The 17,897-nt window shown below is 38.3% G+C and overlaps 1 protein-coding gene across 1 annotated transcript; it reads left to right on the forward strand.

The window, feature by feature from the left end:
* The first annotated feature begins 982 nt into the window (after window positions 1-982).
* mier3a (mesoderm induction early response 1, family member 3 a) lies at window positions 983-16,620 on the forward strand. The gene is made up of 13 exons (XM_053475840.1): window positions 983-998; window positions 1,916-1,940; window positions 2,103-2,248; window positions 2,336-2,470; window positions 10,825-10,945; window positions 13,667-13,740; window positions 13,964-14,033; window positions 14,253-14,395; window positions 14,552-14,633; window positions 14,717-14,811; window positions 15,396-15,523; window positions 15,639-15,784; window positions 16,198-16,620. Exons 1-13 carry the CDS (start codon window positions 990-992, stop codon window positions 16,593-16,595), a joined length of 1,572 nt encoding a protein of 523 aa, XP_053331815.1. The 5' UTR covers window positions 983-989; the 3' UTR covers window positions 16,596-16,620.
* Window positions 16,621-17,897: the final 1,277 nt, after the last annotated feature.

The raw sequence follows: 17,897 nt of genomic DNA on the forward strand, positions 1-17,897 counted from the left end.
ATATGTAAATAAATAATTTTAAAAAGATTCAAGGCTTGTCTCACATTTGCCAAAAAATATCATGGTTAAAGGCAAATATTCTGTGAACTGATGAGACAAAGGTTTAACTTTTGGAAGGTGTGCGTCCTGTTACATCTGGCATAAAAGTAACACCGCATTTTATAAAAAAGAACATCATACCATCATACCAAAAGTCGAAAGCTCAACCACACTTGAGAACACTGAAAAACACTGAAACAGTGTTAAAAAACAACTAAATTAAAAGCTTTTAAAAGCTTTTTGGAACGGCTTAGTTAAAATCCAGACTTAAATGATTAAATTTGATTGAGATGGTGTGGTGTGACCTTAAACAGGCAGTTCATGCTTGGAAACTCTCCAATGTGGCTAATTAAAACAATTTTACATTGAAGCGTCGGACAAAAATCTTCCACAGAGATGTGAAAGACATTTTGCTTGTTATTGCAAACGATTGATTGCAGTTGTCTCCAAGGGTGGCACAACCAGTTATTAGATTTAGGGGGCAATTACTTCTTCACACAGTGCCAGGCAGGATTGGACAACTTTTTTTCCCATTAATAAATAAAATCATCATTTAAAAATTGCATTTTTTTTATTTATTTACTGTAAATACAATGTAAATCAAAAGTTCTTAGAAAAAAAATTTCTTAAACATCGTTCAAAAAGAAAGAAAGAAAATCAAAGCAGTCGTTTTGCCAAATTGCTTAAATGTAGTTGTAGTGATGTAATGAGTTGTATTTTCAAGCTAACGGGACAGGCAGATAAAATACAGTGTGTGGCTGTGGTGAATCCTGTCTCTTGTACAGGTGAAGTAATCCGTGCGGTCCGTAGAGAACACTGTGAGCCGCCGTGCGTTTAAAAGCTTTCAGCTAATCAGCAGCGAGCACGCGAATGCCCTCCTCCTATTGGTGTGTTGCGTCGATCCGGGTTCTTGCGTAGAAAAGCCCGTTTAGTAGCCGAAAGGTACCAATATGGCGGAGGTAAGATTGAAAAAAGACGGGCTAGGCTACGCGATTTAACGTTTATTTCTCGTCTTATTGACCGTCATGTCGAACGTTTTTTATTTCATTTTAACAGGGAGCGTCTTACGTTTATAAAATGCCGCTTTTGTCTGGAAAATAGCTGTTTGTGACGCAATAATGACGGCGGAACGCCGAGCGGGGTTTTAGGCCGGGCGTCGGTGTTCGGCGTCAGCTCCGCTAAGCTAGCTAAAGGCGGCCATAATAGCGGTTAGCTTGCTCGCTAACTAGGCTAGAAGCTAGGGATGCTGTTAAAGGGTTAGCCGTTTTCGCCTCTGTGGTCCCTTCATCAATTATTGTATTTTATTCTGTAGTGTTTTTTCGCTTTGAAATGGAGTTATTATAACAACTGAATTATTTTCTGTAAGTTCACTAGCAAAAATGGGTTTTTGGGGAAATATTTAATTGGGTAATACTGTAGTGTTTTTTACCGAGCGTTAGCCTGCTAGCTGGATTGCCTCAGCAAAGAGAGTGACGACATAATACGGCTCATCTTAATTATGTAATAGTGGATCGATACTAAATCAGTTTCGGTATGTATAACCCGGTTTCGGACCTCGATGTAGCGCATCGAACATTTTCAAACTAGTGAAAATGATCGCACAAATAACTTAATAGATACTTTTTTAAAAGAGAGTGAGAGAGAAGTCATGAGATGTAACTTGGGTTATAAATGCCCGCCATCCACTTCCACTCCTCTTAACAGACTTTCCGACTGAGCTCGCTTCACGTCTAACCCCAGGGACTTGATTACGCTTAAAATAAAAACTTACTTGTGTAAACGGCCTATAAAAGCAAATTTAACCTGTGTTTAGAAACCCGCCTGTCATATAAAGGTGTGATCTAACACTTTTTTTTTTCCTATTTTGATCTTCCAGGCTTCCTTAGGAAGTACAAGCCCAGGTAAACTTTGTTTAATCCTTCCTCTGTCATTTATTTCCTACTGATGCAAAAATTATCCTTCATAAACCCATGATACAGGGATGCCTTTTAAAAAGAATTGTAGGATAAATGCTGAACAGAGGGGTTAATTGTCTTAATAACTAAACATTTTTGCTTTGGCAGTTGGCTCTTTGTCATCGGAAGATCACGATTTTGACCCAACGGCAGAGATGTTGGTCCACGACTACGACGACGAGCACACTTTAGAGGAAGAGGAGATGCGAGAAGGGGAGTCCAATGGGAGTTCGGAGATCGCTGATCTAGAGAAGGTATGGAAAAGTTTGTTGGTTTGTATATTTATTTACCTGTCACCATGTATGCTTTTGAGTCCGTTTGAACAAAGCTTTGTCGAACAGGAGGGGAACATGCCTTTGGAAGAGCTGCTCGCCTTGTATCGGTATGAACCATCGGTCGATCCTGTTGGAGGTTCGAGTGCAGACAGCTCTTCAGTCGAACTGACCGACGAGTTACCTGACATGACATTAGACAAGGTACGTTAGAATGTTTTTTGCTAATATAGGTTTATATAAATTTTATTATATATATATATATGTGTGTATATATATATGTGTGTATATATATATATATATATATATATATATATATATATATATATACACACACACACACACACACAGGTTCGGTTCAGTTAGGTGGTAATGTCATCAACTTTTAAGTCATTGTTTGTACATTAAATGTTATGTCTTTCTGTGGTGTAATAATATGCTGGGCCATCATCAACTTCATGTTATTCTAGTTATGTCACAGTCATTCCTCCCTGAATGTAACATAGTTGAACCAATTTTTTAAATATATATATATATATATATATATATATATATAGTTTGCTGTAATCAAAACATAAAAAAAGGCCAAAAAGTGTAACAGTGGCAAAATGGGTACATCAAGCCAAGCTCATAGCTTTACTGAAACATTGAATCAGACTGAAAGAGTGTCAAGCAATGGTGTATACAACGCAAGAATGAAACCCCAGATTAGACTATGACGAGCATGATGTCAGTGTCTCCCACAGGCAGCGTATACTTCAGCGTCCCACCCAAGTACATTTGCCCATCCTTCTAAAACATCTCAATGTAAGAGTTATTTAGGTTTTAGAATGTAGACCTAAAGTCATTACTTTTAAACTGTTTATGTTTTTCTGCCACCGGAATATGAGAATGACGTCACAAAAATGTTGTATGTCAGAATGTTATGGATCTACTATTTCTTTGCCTTTGCACTCAATCTTTTTGTGTAGTTAAAATATAAAAATGAAAAATTGAATACATTTGAGTTAATCATATTGTCTAGGTTGAGCTAAACTAAAGGAATTGCACAATTCTTACCCATATATATATAAAAAATTTAAATGGGACCAGACAATACATTGGGCTTTATTTAATTTTTACATTTGAGAATCACAGCTTTACTTTGTAGATGCATTATGAATGTCAAATCACCTGTAGATTGCCAAAAATAAACAGCATTTAAGCTTGACAGCATAATTCAAGTTACTTCCCAGTTCAGGATTTGAAGCAACATGATTAAGTTAGTCAGGCATCTTACATGCACATATATACATACACTCAACAGCAGGGGGTGGTTTAAGATTACAGTATTTTTATGAATACAATCAAGTATCCAGTTAAAACACTTAAGTTTTCGGATAAACTTGTGTTTAGCTTAGTAAATAAGACTCATTATTAATCATCACAATATTACTTAACACTGCAGCAAACAAGTTCAGCGATATCTTCTGTAAGTTTTTAAACAGGGATATAACAGGGTAAACATGTAAAGTTTCAATATACTATAGATTCTATGACCCCCTTATAAACCCTATAGCACCCACCACAACCCTCCCTGACTCCAAGCCAGCTATACATATATAAGAAAGCCTAGACGCCAGGCATCTAAAAAACAGGAAAAAAAAAAATATATATGTATTATATATTTATATATTTATATATTTTTATATATATATATATATATATATATATATATATATATATATTTATATATTTATATATATATATATATATATATATATATATATATATATGTATGTATGTGTGGAGCTGGAAGTTTTTTTAGTTCTGCATGCAAAAAAAAAAAAGGAAAAAGAAAAACAAACAGACAAACAATTAAATAAGAATGGAATCAAACTATTAATGTATATGAAAAAAGCGAAGGAAGGGCCCCCACACCTGCTGAAATTTCAAGTCTGAATATTGGATTGAGTAATGAATCTTTTCCAGGGACAAACAGGACATAATATCTCTGAGCCACTGGGCGTAAGTGGGTGACGTGGCATCCTTCCACTTGAATGAAATAGAACGCCTAGCCAGGAGTGTCGCAAAAGATAACAAACGCTGTTTAGCTGGAGTTAGACACTTGTCTTTCTCTCCAGTGACACCAAAGAGAGCGATCAGAGGGTCTGGTTCAAGGTTGCATTTCAATATGTACGACAAGGTTTTAAAAACATCCCTCCAGAATTTTTCCAAATTCGGGCATGTCCAGTACATATGAATAAGAGACGCCTCTCCACTTTTACATTTATCACAGCAAGGATCAATGCCTGGGTAGAAACGGGAAAGTTTAAATTTAAAAAAATGAGCCCTGTGTACAACCTTAAACTGTAATAAAGAGTGGCGAGCACATAAGGAAGTTGAGTTGACAAGTTTAAGAATTGAATTCCAAGTATCATCTGATAGTGACAAATTTAAATCTTTCTCCCAAGCAGTTTTAATTTTACTTAAAGGGGTGTGACTCAAACCCATCAATCCACCGTAAATAGTGGATATTAGGCCTTTACGCAACGGGGACAAACAGAGGAGATTATCTAGAATATTTACATCAGGAGCTTCAGGGAAATTTGGTATTGAAGAGCTAATGAAGTGTCTTACTTGCAGGTATCTGAAAAAATGAGAATTGGGTAGGTTGAACCTTTCAGAAAGCTGCTCAAACGATGCAAACTTATGGTCAACAAACAGATCTTTGCAAAGCTTGATGCCCTTATTGTACCATTCCTGAAACACTGAATCATGTAAAGAAGGTTGGAAGAGATGGTTAGAGACAATAGGACTGGACAGAGAGAAGCCCAGAAGACCGCTGTGCTTTCTGAACTGAGCCCATACTCTCAAGGTATGCCCAACAACTGAGTTATTGATAGATTTAATTGAGGGGATGGGGAGTGCAGATCCAAGGAGTGCAGAGACGGAGAGATTTTTTACGGACTTTATCTCCATTTCCACCCAGGCAGGCCGATTAGGTTGGTTGTGGAAATATGCCCAAAAGATGACAGATCGAATGTTTGCTGCCCAGTAGTAAAAACGAAAATTAGGCAGAGCCATGCCACCGTCTCTTTTAGATCTTTGAAGTAGGGACTTATTCAGTCGTGGATGTTTACCTTTCCAAAGGTAAGAGGCTATAATTGAATCTAAAGCACCAAAGTAAGATTTGGGAATAAAAACAGGTACAGACTGGAAAAGATATAAAAATTTAGGAAGAACACTCATTTTAATGGCATTAATGCGTCCCACCAGGGACATGGACAGTGGTGACCATTGTCCCAAGTCCTTTTTTGTTTGGCTCAACAGCCTAATGAAATTTTCTTTAAAAAGGTGTTTGTTTTCTTGTGATTGTAATACCGAGATAGGTAAACTGATTTTTCACTATGTTGAAAGAAAAATTGTGGATACCAGTTGTTAGTGCTGTATTATTAAGTAGAAAGAGTTAACTTTTGTGCAAATTCAGCCTATATCCTGAAAAATAGCTAAATTCACTGAGCAATGACAGCACAGGTGGAAGGGAGGAGATTGGATTCGATATAAAAAGTAGGTGGTCATCTGCATAAAGGGAAACTTTATGTTCTTCTCCCTGCTTCCAAATCCCAGATATATCCCTACAACTGTGGAATGCAATTGCTAGTGGCTCAATGGCAAGGTTAAAGAGCAATGGGCTAAGAGGACACCCCTGACGAGTTCCCCGCTGAAGGCTGAATGGTTGAGACTGCTGAGCATTTGTCAGAACTGAGGCAGTAGGGCTTGAATATAATAATTTAACCCAAGTGATAAAACTTGGACCTAAATTGAATTTTTTTAAAGCCCTAAATAAATACTCCCATTCCACACAATCAAAAGCCTTTTCAGCATCCAAAGAAAGGACACTTGGGGATCCCCTCTGATGGTGTGTACAGGATATCCATAAGGCGTCTAATGTTAAAATAAGAAAAACGATTTTTAACAAAACCGGTCTGGTCCTCAGATATAATTGAGGGTAGAACATTCTCTATTCTACGAGCCAAGACTTTAGCAAGGATTTTAACATCCACGTTGAGAAGAGAGATTGGTCTATATGAAGAGCACTCTGTTGGGTCCTTATCCTTCTTTGCTATGAGGGTGATGCGAGCCTCATTAAATGACAGCAGCTTACCTTGCTGAAAAGATTCAGATAGAACCGAAGCTAGTTGTGGTGCAAGGTATGAGGAGAATGATTTAAAAAACTCTGCAGGGAACCCGTCAGGACCCGGGGATTTACCAGATTGCAATGATGAAATAGCTGAAATGATTTCCTCCTGTGATATGGGCCCTTCTAATTTTAATTTAGAATCAGGGGACAGTGTTGGGATATCTAGTTGAGTCAGGAAATTCTCAACTGAGCTATGGTCCTTAGGGAGCTCAGAAGTATATAATCGAGAATAAAAATTCCTGAATGCATCATTAATTTTAGAATGATCGGTAGTAATGGTACCATCCTCCATCCGAATTTTTGTAATGTGGTGTTGTGCTCTAAATCCTCTTAACTGACTAGCTAAAAGTTTCCCAGATTTGTCACCATGAATGTAAAATTGGCTCCTACTCTTTAATAATTGACGTTCGATAACATGTGTTAAGATAAGTTCAAACTTACTTTGCAATTTTACACGTTTTTTTTATACAGATCGGGGTTTTTAAATAGAGCATACTGCTGATCAATTTCTTTAATTTGGTTGATTAGATCTTTTCGCTCTTTATATGCCTTCCTTTTCATATTTGCAGTGTATGAAATTATCTGTCCCCTGAGGTAGGCTTTCAGAGCATCCCAAACAGTTAAACATGACACTTCAGGTGTTTCATTTGTGTTTAAGAAAAAAACTATCTGATCTTCCATAAATTTAACAAAATCATCCTCTATCAGTAACGATGAACTAAAACGCCAATTTTTATTAATCTGAGGTAGATCGGGGATTTTTCGAGACATAAGAACCGGAGCATGATCTGATATCACAATGCTCTGATAAGCACAAGAATTAACTATTGGGATCAATTGATTATCTATGAAGAAATAATCAATTCTGGAGAAAGTATGATGAACATGTGAGAAAAATGAGTATTCTCTCTTTTTTGGATTAAGGAAGCGCCATATGTCAGAAATATCAAAGCTGCAAAGATAGGACTGAAGTAGCGTGGCAGATTTACTCAGAGGTATAGGATTGGAAGATGACCTGTCAATTGATGGATCTAAACAGCAGTTAAAGTCTCCCCCTAATATGAGAGAGTATGAGCTCAGATCTGGTAGAACAGAGAAGAAATGTTCAAAGAAGGAAACATCATCGTAATTAGGGGCATATAAATTAGCCAACACTACATTAGTATTAAATAACTTCCCTGAAACAATGATATAACGACCATGTATATCCGATTTATATTATGCTGCTCAAAAGAAATGTTTGGATTAATGAGAATTGAGATGCCCCTAGCTTTGGCCTGAAAGGTCGAGTGGTAGTGCTGCCCTCCCCAACGCGACATAAGACGAGAATTATCCGAACTGCGAATGTGAGTTTCTTGTAAAAATGCGATTGCAGTGTTAAGTTGTTTAAGGTGTGAGAGCACCTTCCTTCTCTTGACCGGATGGTTTAAACCCTTAACATTCCAGCTCACAAAGTTTAAAGAACTATTCATTCTCCCTGAGAGGAGATGCAGATAGATAAACATAAATAACACTGAGATGCCTAGCGTCAGCCTTAAAACAGAGGTGTAAAACACAGAGCATCACGTTAAAGATACACCGTGTATACTGAACTAACACAATACTGGCTTTGGAGTATACTGGAGGATACTGAAATCTCTCAATAAGAGAAAAACACAAAACAACGCCCTCCCCCCACGTCACATTGTAACACTAAAAAATAAACAAACATGTAAATTACACGTGACTAGAAATAGAGAAAATAATAATAGAAAACTAACAACAACTACACGTGTTTAACACAATACTCATACCAGGAAAAAACGTAAAGATGGCTAGATTTAAAGTTAAAAAGGGTACTTTCCTGAGAATTGTAGTATTAAAAAATAAAACTATAATGCACTACGTAGTTTTCGGCAGACTGTCTATGTGTTTCTGTGCCTCTTCTACCGAGCGAAGCCACTTCTTCTGTCCGGTAAAGAGAGTTATCCGGAGCCGTGCTGGATACAGGAGAGAAGGCCGGAGTCCACGGTTGTATAACTCAGTCATAACGTCTCTATACTCGGCTCGCTGGCTTAAAACTTCGGGAGCGTAGTCTTCCACGATACGAACCTGCTGACCGCGGTATTCCAGCTTCCCTCTCCGCAGAGCCTTCCGAACCAGAAGGTCTTTAACCTGGTACCGGTGCACACGGAAAATGACCGAGGTCTCTGACCTGAAGCGGGTTTGGATGCAGGTATGCGGTGGGCTCTGTCAATCTCAGGCGGGGATGGAAGCGTTTCACTCCCAAACACCTCGCACAAAAACTTCGAGAAAAACTCGGTAGGGAGTCCACTCTCAGTACCCTCCGGAAGACCCAGGACACGCAGGTTTTGTCTCCTCCTCCGGCCTTCCAGGTCTACGACTTTGGCCGTTAACTTAGCGTTGTTTTCCCGAAGTCCGGAGCAGATGTTCTCCAACTCGCTCACACGCTGGCTCAGGTCATCTGTAGCGAGTTCTAACGAAGGTAAGCGCTGTCCATGGTCCTCTACTTGGGCTTGGATTTGGTCCAGTTTACTTTCTAGTAAACTAAACGATGATTTAAATTCAGCCGCTGACGCTTCACGGTGTTTATCTAACAGCGCTGAGATGGCCTCGACTGTTAGAGGGGTCGCAGTATCGTCTTTTTTCCCGCTTTTAACACTCCTTGTAGCCATTATAGATAAAAAGTAGTTAGCCGTGGGGTAGAGTATAAAGTTATTGTAAACTAAGGATTTAATTCAGCATTTAAAGACGAGTAAGGGAGTAAAGAAATTAAAAATTGTCGGAGCACCTAACTCACACATCTACTCCATGTGGCTGCTAACCGGAAGTCAGTCAGCTTCAGCAATTTTAATATGTACAAGCATATAAGGTGTATGTATAAAGTGATTATTTTGACATACATTGCAATTGTATAATAATTGTAACTATTAAATATACTATTTTGTATTAAAAGGGACAAATGATCTCATTAAGAGAATGTTTTTCCAAGATTTATCACCTAAGGTATTGTTCACACGGGCGTAAAATTTTTGGATAAACAAATGTGCTCTGAACGTCCTAGACGTTTATGTTGCATTTTGTAGTGGCGCTCGATTGACTTCTACACTGGCGTTTGTTTGGTTCTGTCTAACATCTAGTTTGTGTGTTAACCTGTGAAGGCAGTGTTGGGAACTGGATATGGAAGCCCTTGTCGTTTATTTGAGGTGCCTCCTTTTAATATTGACCATTTAGCTATATTAGACAAATTAATCTTGTTTTAAAAATTCTTGACGTAGGAAGAGAAAAAAAAAACGCAGTAGCTACTGGGTTCACCCTCTGACTGCACAACTTCGGATTAAAGGAAGTTTTTTTGTGGTTTATAAAGAAACACCAAAACCTCTGACATTTTATTTAGCTTTTTTCTCACATTTCCCTATGTATAGCATGTAGTATTATGGGATATATCCGGTCCTCCGAAGCGTAAAATGAACGCGAAGAAAACGCACTAGAAGCATTTTCCTCGCGTTTGTCGGGATTTGAACGCCAAGGAAAAGCTGCACGCAACGTATTTTTTGATGCTGTATAAACGCGCAGCCGGACAAACACTCCAAAGCCTGTGTGACACTCTATTGACTCCTATGTGAAGGAAATCCTCTGCGTTGGTCCACGCTCACTGGATGCTACGACTGCCGGAAAAACGCTCGAATTCAACACCTGTGTGAACAAGGCCTAAAGTGTTTAGAAAATAACAATATCTTTAATTACTGACAAATTCCACACAAATTCAAGATTATGCATATAATATCTGTAGTAAATTGCAAGCGATGGGCAACTAAATAATGGCATATTTAATTTCTTGATTAATTGCATCACTAGCAACTCCGTATTGTCTGCTTCTGATAAGTCTGTTTCCGTTATTTGATTTTCAGCCCATTATAAGGGAGGTGTAAAGATTTGGAGAGACGTCTCTGTTTAACACCTCTATGCTGCTGCGTTACAAGTTTGTTTAGAAATACAATAAAACCTTGGGTTGCGGGGAAACTTGGTCTGCATTTGATGTACAAGTGCTTCGAATTACAAGCACGCTTCAGAAACGAATTATGCTTGCAATCCAAGGTTTAACTTGTAGTAATAAACATCGTGCTATAGACAGGGATGTCGGGGATATGCTATGGGTCTAGTAGCTATCACCTGTAAAGAAATGTACACATACACGAATGTGTACTTGCTGCTGTGTCTAGATGCAGTGTTTTTAAATATACAAGTGTAACCCTGGCCTAATAGGTCATGGTAATATTTTCCTTTTTCCTGTGTATTGTGATGATAGATTTCCTGGTAGTGCAAAAAAAAAATAAAACATTTCAATTTGTGAATTTCCGTTTTCCTTACCAAGGAGGAGATTGCTAAAGATCTGCTGTCAGGAGATGATGAAGAAACTCAGTCTTCTGCTGATGACCTCACGCCGTCAGTGACTTCACACGAAACTACAGATTTCTTCCCCAGGACTTTGCGCTGTAAGTCTTGAGTTCTGTTTTCCATTGTTACTTAACAACTCAGCTAAGTAAAGACTTTTTCACCCTGGTATATGTAAGTAAAGATTTGGGGTACATCATTTGCTTTTAGTCTTTAGGTACCTTTTTTTTTCCCTAGAGGAAAGTGATTAGAACAGTTGATGTTTTAGCTGAGTCGGCTTTCCCACGTTCCAGAATTTGACCCACAGCTATCGTCAAATTTTTTTTTTACCATGCATCACATTTTTAAACCTTTTCACTGACTAAAATGCATCATCCTTGTCTAGTTTGATGTGGACTGATTTGTGTTGTGCTCAGCGACTGGAGCAAAGCTCCTAAAATGAGTGTCATTCTGCAACACTAAATAGTGTACTTTTTAATTTATTTATTGATGAGTATTAAATAGTTTTCTCTAATAGATGAAACATTGCCTTCAGTTTGGAAGTGCATGGTAGATTTACTGCTTTAGCTGTAGTCACAGATGTATAAAATGCGCAGGTATCTAGGTCTCTGTTAAGAGCTGAGAAATTATAGCAGTTCTTGGCAGTTGATAGCAAATCAAGGTGTAGTAGGTAACCCTAAGTAAATGGTGTAGGTGCGTTGATGGTTCTGCATGGTTTGTATTAGAGTCAAAGGTGATGGCTTGATCATGAATAAAAAAAATTATTTCATATCATATTCAGGGAGTTAGAATTTTTTAATTCTGCTTTCTGTTTGCAAACTGCAGACGGAGGCCAGGAAATGGTGTTTACTATGATTACATTTATTGGTCCATAAAACCTTAACATTTACACTGATTTGAAAGCTTAACCCAGCCAGTTATAGTGCAGCACAAGGCAGAGGACACTTTTGAGCAAAGCATTGTCCCAAGCCTTTGGAAATTCCTGTGAGGCGAAGGTAGTTACTTTTATCTACTGACTTGATAGCTTGTGAGTAATTCTGTTTGGATAAAGATTTGTTTCTGGGACAATCTAATTATTTGTTTTTTGTCACATTCATATGAACTTCCATAATTTTGATTGTGTAAAACTGCTTTGCGACAATGACAACGAATATAGAAAAAAAAGAAAATTATCGCCTCTGAGTGGCGCAGTGGTAAAGCACTCGCCCTATCATCTGGGGATCGCTGGTTCGAACCCTGGGTGATGCTGTTTTCCTCTCACAGCCGGAGGCACAGAGAGAGCTGATTGGCCGAGCTCTCTCAGGGGGGAGGGATGAGAGGTACTTGCGCTCCCACATTAATCATGGCTCTACAGCCAATCAGGGGTGTCTGTGAGCCTGCGCACGCGAAAGGAGCGGCTAGCGTTTTCCTCCGAGTGTGTTACTCCGCCCCTAACGGTGCGTGAGCAAGCAGTTCGAAAAGATGCGGATGGCTGACATCACGCGGTTCGGAGGAAACACGGGATAGTCTTCGCCCTCCCGACTGAGTGGTAGTAGTAGCTTTAATGTAAACCCTAGCGACGGGGAGGAATTGACTACGACTAATATTGGGGAGAAAATTGAAAAAAAAAATATATAATTATAAAGAAAATTAATTGAGTTTTTTAGCATAATGAAGACATAAGGGTTATATCCAACATATTTGGTATTCTTTAAATAGTACCATTCTGTGGGAAAAGTGTCTAAACTACCACAGTGTGGACTCTCCTCGATTGTCTATTCTGAAATCTATATGTTTTAGGTAAATCATTCTTTGTAAATGTAAGTTAATAGTTTTTAATTATTATTGTTTAAAACGCAGCCCGTTATGAGAGAGGTATAAGCCTGAAAGTTTATATTTAAGGAATTTGTCAAAGACACATGGTAGATAGTGGTGTCACAGATATGCCATGTGTCTAGTAGCTATGATGGTAGATTTCCCAGAGATGCAAAAAAAAATTTTATTTATTTATTTTTGCAAAAACATGCAACAGGTTATTCTTGCCATGTGTAGGTAATGTCTGGTGAGATTGAGTATTTTATTAATATATATAAAAATAAAATGCCGGCAGCAATATTTATTCTACACTAGGCTTTTGGTGTTGGGGTAAAATCTGTTACACCGGTGTTGGTGGTGAGGCCATAGTCTATATAACATTTCCTGTTTATGCAAACTTTTAACATTCGAAATTCCTGCCCCAACTGCCAGCACCATTTGTATTTATATGTTGGGGTAAGTGTAGGTAACCTGCATAATCAATATCTGGTAGATAGTTATAGGATATCTTAAAAACCATAATCCTGATTAAATGAGAAGTCCATCAAATTGTATAGTGTAAAAATAAATAAATAAATATATTTAGACAGGCAGACAGTCTATGCCGCCGCTAGTTACTGACAAGTTATCCATCGATATTTAAGAATCAGGCGTTCCACTCGCTAAATGTTCACAAGAGCGACTGTAGTGTGCTCCTCCGAACCACCTCGGCCAGATCGTCATTCACAGACGTACGACCTTCTTTAAAACGTTTGAAAGTTTTACGTTAAAAGTCTCATCACTGTGCAAGAAATTTCATCACAAGTCCGAGTGTGACCTGAACGTCCCTCTTATTTCTGTTGTATACGAAAATATATTTATAAGTGGCAATGACCGTTGAAGGTAGAAAGGCAGGGGAAAACAAATGGCATTTACTATCCAATTGTGTCGGGGTTATCTGGCTTTAAGACTGTCCAAGTCAATGAATATTTCTGTAAAGCAGTTTAGAAATATGTAGTATTTCATTTTTCCCCCCTTTGTTTCTGCAGCCAACACTATTTATGACGGAGACAAAGAGTCTGAGGGTGAAGAAGATGGTGTGAACACAGAGGACTCTCGAAAGGTGAGCCCCTGGATTCTCCAAAAAAATTATATAAAATGTAATAACTGATTAAAATGCTCACAATTGGCCATTGATGTAAGATTTATATGGATGTGTTAAATTGAATGTTGCTGGAAAATGGCATTTTATGTAGCAGGTCAAATAATTTTTTTCTTCTGGTTATTTAAATTTCGAGGAAATTTTGTTGTGTGTATGAAATATAAAATTCATTTATTTTTAACAGGAAATAATGGTTGGATCGCAGTATCAAGCTGAAATTCCACCCATTACCTGCTATAATGAACATGAGAAGGGTAAGTTGCTAGCTTTATTTAGAATATTAAATCGTGAATGGTTTACCATTTTTGAGTTGGGGTGCAATTGAATTCTGCTGCAAATCGGAATTAAGCCATAGGTAAAGTTTTGGTTAAGTACCTAACCCTTGAGGAAGTGTCACATGGTTCTGATTAAAGAAATTCAGTGTGAGTTTTTTTTCCCCTGATATGATTAACAGGATTTTATTACATTTCCAGTTTATGAGAATGAAGATCAATTACTGTGGAAGCCTGACATAATACCGGAGTCTAAAGTAAAGGAGTATTTGCAAGAAGTCTCCTTTTCAAGCGCTGATGGTGCTGTAAGAGATCGAAGGGGTCTCATTAAAGACAACGAACAGGTAAGCTTTACGAGCTTTCTATAGAAGTTTTACATCCAATAAGATGTTTGGTATTTGATGGTTTCATTAATGAAAATATTAGACTTCACATCATTGTGAAGGATTTTTTTTTTTTTGTGAAAATTACCATTTTGTTTTGATGATCATTACCTGCAGGCTTTGTACGAGCTTGTTAAGTGCAACTACAATGTGCAAGAAGCTCTTGAAAGGTATCGCAGCAAAGAAAAGTCATCAAAGGGTATGTTGGCTTACGTGCTATTAAATATCACCAGGCTTCTTTTGGTCCGGAGCAAAATGGAACTAACGTGTGTTTCCTTTCAGGTGAAATGCTCCCGTGGACTGAAGAAGAATGCAGAAACTTTGAACACGGTCTTCTTTTGTACGAGAAGAATTTCCACCTTATTCAGAAACACAAAGTGAGACAAAGACCTTTACTACTGGGGTTTTCTTTTTTTTCTTTTTTTATAAACAAAGGGCTTTATTGACCAATAAATTTATTTAGATAAATTTATTTAGATAAGAACTGTGGTATTTCTCCAAATCCAGCTAGTTTTTAATCCTTTAACTCAGAAGTTGGTGTAAAAAGATGCAGTAATTTGAACCCTACACAGATGTTTGGTTTAAAAAAACATTTTATTGCTTAATCAAAAATTCGTTTTTAGTCATATGCTTAATCATAGTCCTGATACAAAAGAAAACTATCCACAGCAAACTCATTGTGTTGTCATGTACTAGCCTCTTAGTTGAAATTTACACTGCTGCCATTTCTAGTTGTGAATATGTTTAGAGTTTAGTGCATCCACTGAAGGGAAACCTTCTGCCATGGAACATGTTCAATGCATTTCGCCTGTAAAAACAGGATAAATGTAATTTGGTAGGAAATTTGAATGCGTTTTGTCCTATGAAAACCTTAACACACTGTCCTGGTCAGTGGATCTGTCTCATGTCCCCACAGTGGACCCTAGCGTAATCTATTTTTAATAAATTTTTTCACCTTAAGGTACACACAAGGACTGTGGCAGAATGTGTTGCGTTTTACTACATGTGGAAAAAGTCTGAGCGGTTCGACTTCTTCGTCCAACAAAACCGGTTTGGAAAAAAGAAGTTTAGCAGCTATCCTGGCGTAACGTGAGTTTATTATCCATTCATTCGATGTAATGATGAATGTTCAGTTTTTAATCACATCTTGGTGTAGAAGCTGACTTGTACCGATTATTTATTTTATTTTATTTTGGCCCTGCAGGGACCTAATGGACCGACTGGTGGATGAAGCCGAAGGTCTTGTGGATAGCTCGGGCTCGGTCTGTTCGAGCAGCAGTGGCAGGATAGAGGCCTCAGCAGACCAGCAGCTAAATATCCTTAATTCAATCACAGCCAGCGATCTCTCCGGTGAGTTTGTTCTACTAGACACTTGTTAAAGGACCACAATGGTCTCTTTTTTCACATTTTACATAATAAGCAGTAGATAATAAATTAAGATAATGGAATCAGTGTGCACATTTACACAGTTCCCTTATCCAGAGCGACTTACATTTTATCTCATAATACATCTAAGCAGTTAAGGGCCTTGCTCAAAGACCCAACACCTAGATTTTACATCACTTCATTAGCTGTTGGTCTCAGCCACATTCTGGATTTTCTAACTTTGATGTCTTGTAGACTTTTAAAACTATTTTAAATGTCCAATACTAAGCCAAACTGGGCATTGAGGTATAACTAATCAGTGTAATAATACTTATACCCTACCATGACAGTTATTGCATATCTAGAGAGAGCTGACCTAAATCATCTGTCTCCTACAGCACTAACCAGTAGTGTGGCATCAGTCTGCAACCCCAGTGACGTGAGCTGCCTGGACTCGTATAGCTTCTCGCCACTCGATGGCCTCCACCGCGCTTCCCTAAGCCACAGCGAGCCGCTCAGTTTCTCTGGCAACAGTGACAGCGACTGCCTCAATCTCCTGGACGCTGGCTTCTACCACTCGGAGCTAGGGCAACTGAACGTGTGTAGTGAGGATTGCGAGAGGCCCCCCACTAAAAGGCTCAAGATGGGCCTCCCCGAGCCCTTCCTCAACGAGCGCAGCATGGCCGTGGACTTCACCAGCACCAAAATGGCCGTCTCTGTTACTGACTTCAGCGATTCAGGCAGCTACATGGCAAGCCACGCGCTGCATCAGCACACAGCGCTGCAGTCTGAATGAAAAATAAAAGTTCCACTTTACACTTCTTGGACCATGTACATAGCTGCTCACTGGAAATTCTATTCCTGTTTTGTTTTTCCTTTCTTTCAATTTTTTAATTATGTACATGTGTGTGTATATATATGTACAGAATTCTTTTTTTTACTATGACATCAGTGATGTCTTATTATTGTACAGACCATAATCTTGAGTTCTCAAGAGTTAATAACAGCCATTTATTTTCAGTCCGTAATGTTTTTTTTTGGGGGGGGAAGTCTTGCGCCTGTCCTGTCCGAATACTGTGGAAACTGAAGTGGGGGTGAAGGGTCAAAACTTTCACGCTAGTAGTTCCCACAAGAAAATGCAAAATTCCCTCTCTCCTCCCATGCCTTTCCTCTTCCTTGATATTAGCTGTAGCGCCTTTGTGAATATTGGAGACATGCTGAGCGCTACCTACATGTTTCATCTCGTAGCTGTTAAACGCAGACTCCAAAAAGTTTTGGAGTGGACAACCTGATGTAAGTGGAGCTGCTGTGCCTCTAGAAGGAGCAGTTCTCTGACCTGCAGCTACCAGTGAACTTTCATCTTATTATCGATATGCATTCCCTGCGATTACGGCTTCAGGCACTCTATTCTGAAAAATGCATATTATTTCCTTAAAAAAAAATATATATTTTTTTTTCTTTAATCCGGTCACTCGAGCTTTATCGAAACTGTAACTAATATTTGTAAATTTCTATCGAACAGTAACTCTTTCCCCATTATATATCTAAGTACTTTTTAAATCTTTTTATCAGCCAGACAGTTTGTCAATGATACATTTTCTTTGTTCATAATGCTTCATTTTGCATTCTTATTTGTAGTGGTTGATCACTTTTTTTTTTTTGGTGGGGGAGGGGGGTATTTATTTGCTCTAAACACCATTGGACTGCACATTGCTCAGTCAACCTGACCGCAACCTTTGTTAGCTGTAACTTGTTGGAATTTGTGAACTTTGCTGGCACATGTCCTTTTTCTGTGTGTTCTGTCCCGTTCTGTTGCCTTGAGTGACTGCGTATTTGAAGTAGAAATGTTTGCATGGGAATCTTTTAGCAAGCTCGAGCTAACTAGTAGCAGGAGTCATTTTTGGAGACGTTTGTGTTTTTTCGTTCATGTACGGATAAGCTCATCCCTGTACTTGATTATGTAAATACTATTTATATTAACTACGCTGTGTGTGTGGCCCCAGGCTCTCATGGTGACTGCCAGGATTATCATTTATATTTAATGTTTAATTTCCTTAACAAAGTGGAAGGTCGTACTACTATACTAGATATCTTCAAT

Source organism: Clarias gariepinus, chromosome 17 (genome assembly GCF_024256425.1).
Source record: "Clarias gariepinus isolate MV-2021 ecotype Netherlands chromosome 17, CGAR_prim_01v2, whole genome shotgun sequence".
Lineage (NCBI taxonomy): Eukaryota > Metazoa > Chordata > Actinopteri > Siluriformes > Clariidae > Clarias > Clarias gariepinus.

Coding starts and splice junctions, on each gene's coding strand:
- mier3a (XM_053475840.1), top strand. Junction 14,634..14,716: donor CAAAGAAAAGTCATCAAAGG/GTATGTTGGCTT, acceptor GTTTCCTTTCAG/GTGAAATGCTCCCGTGGACT. Junction 15,524..15,638: donor AGCAGCTATCCTGGCGTAAC/GTGAGTTTATTA, acceptor TTGGCCCTGCAG/GGACCTAATGGACCGACTGG.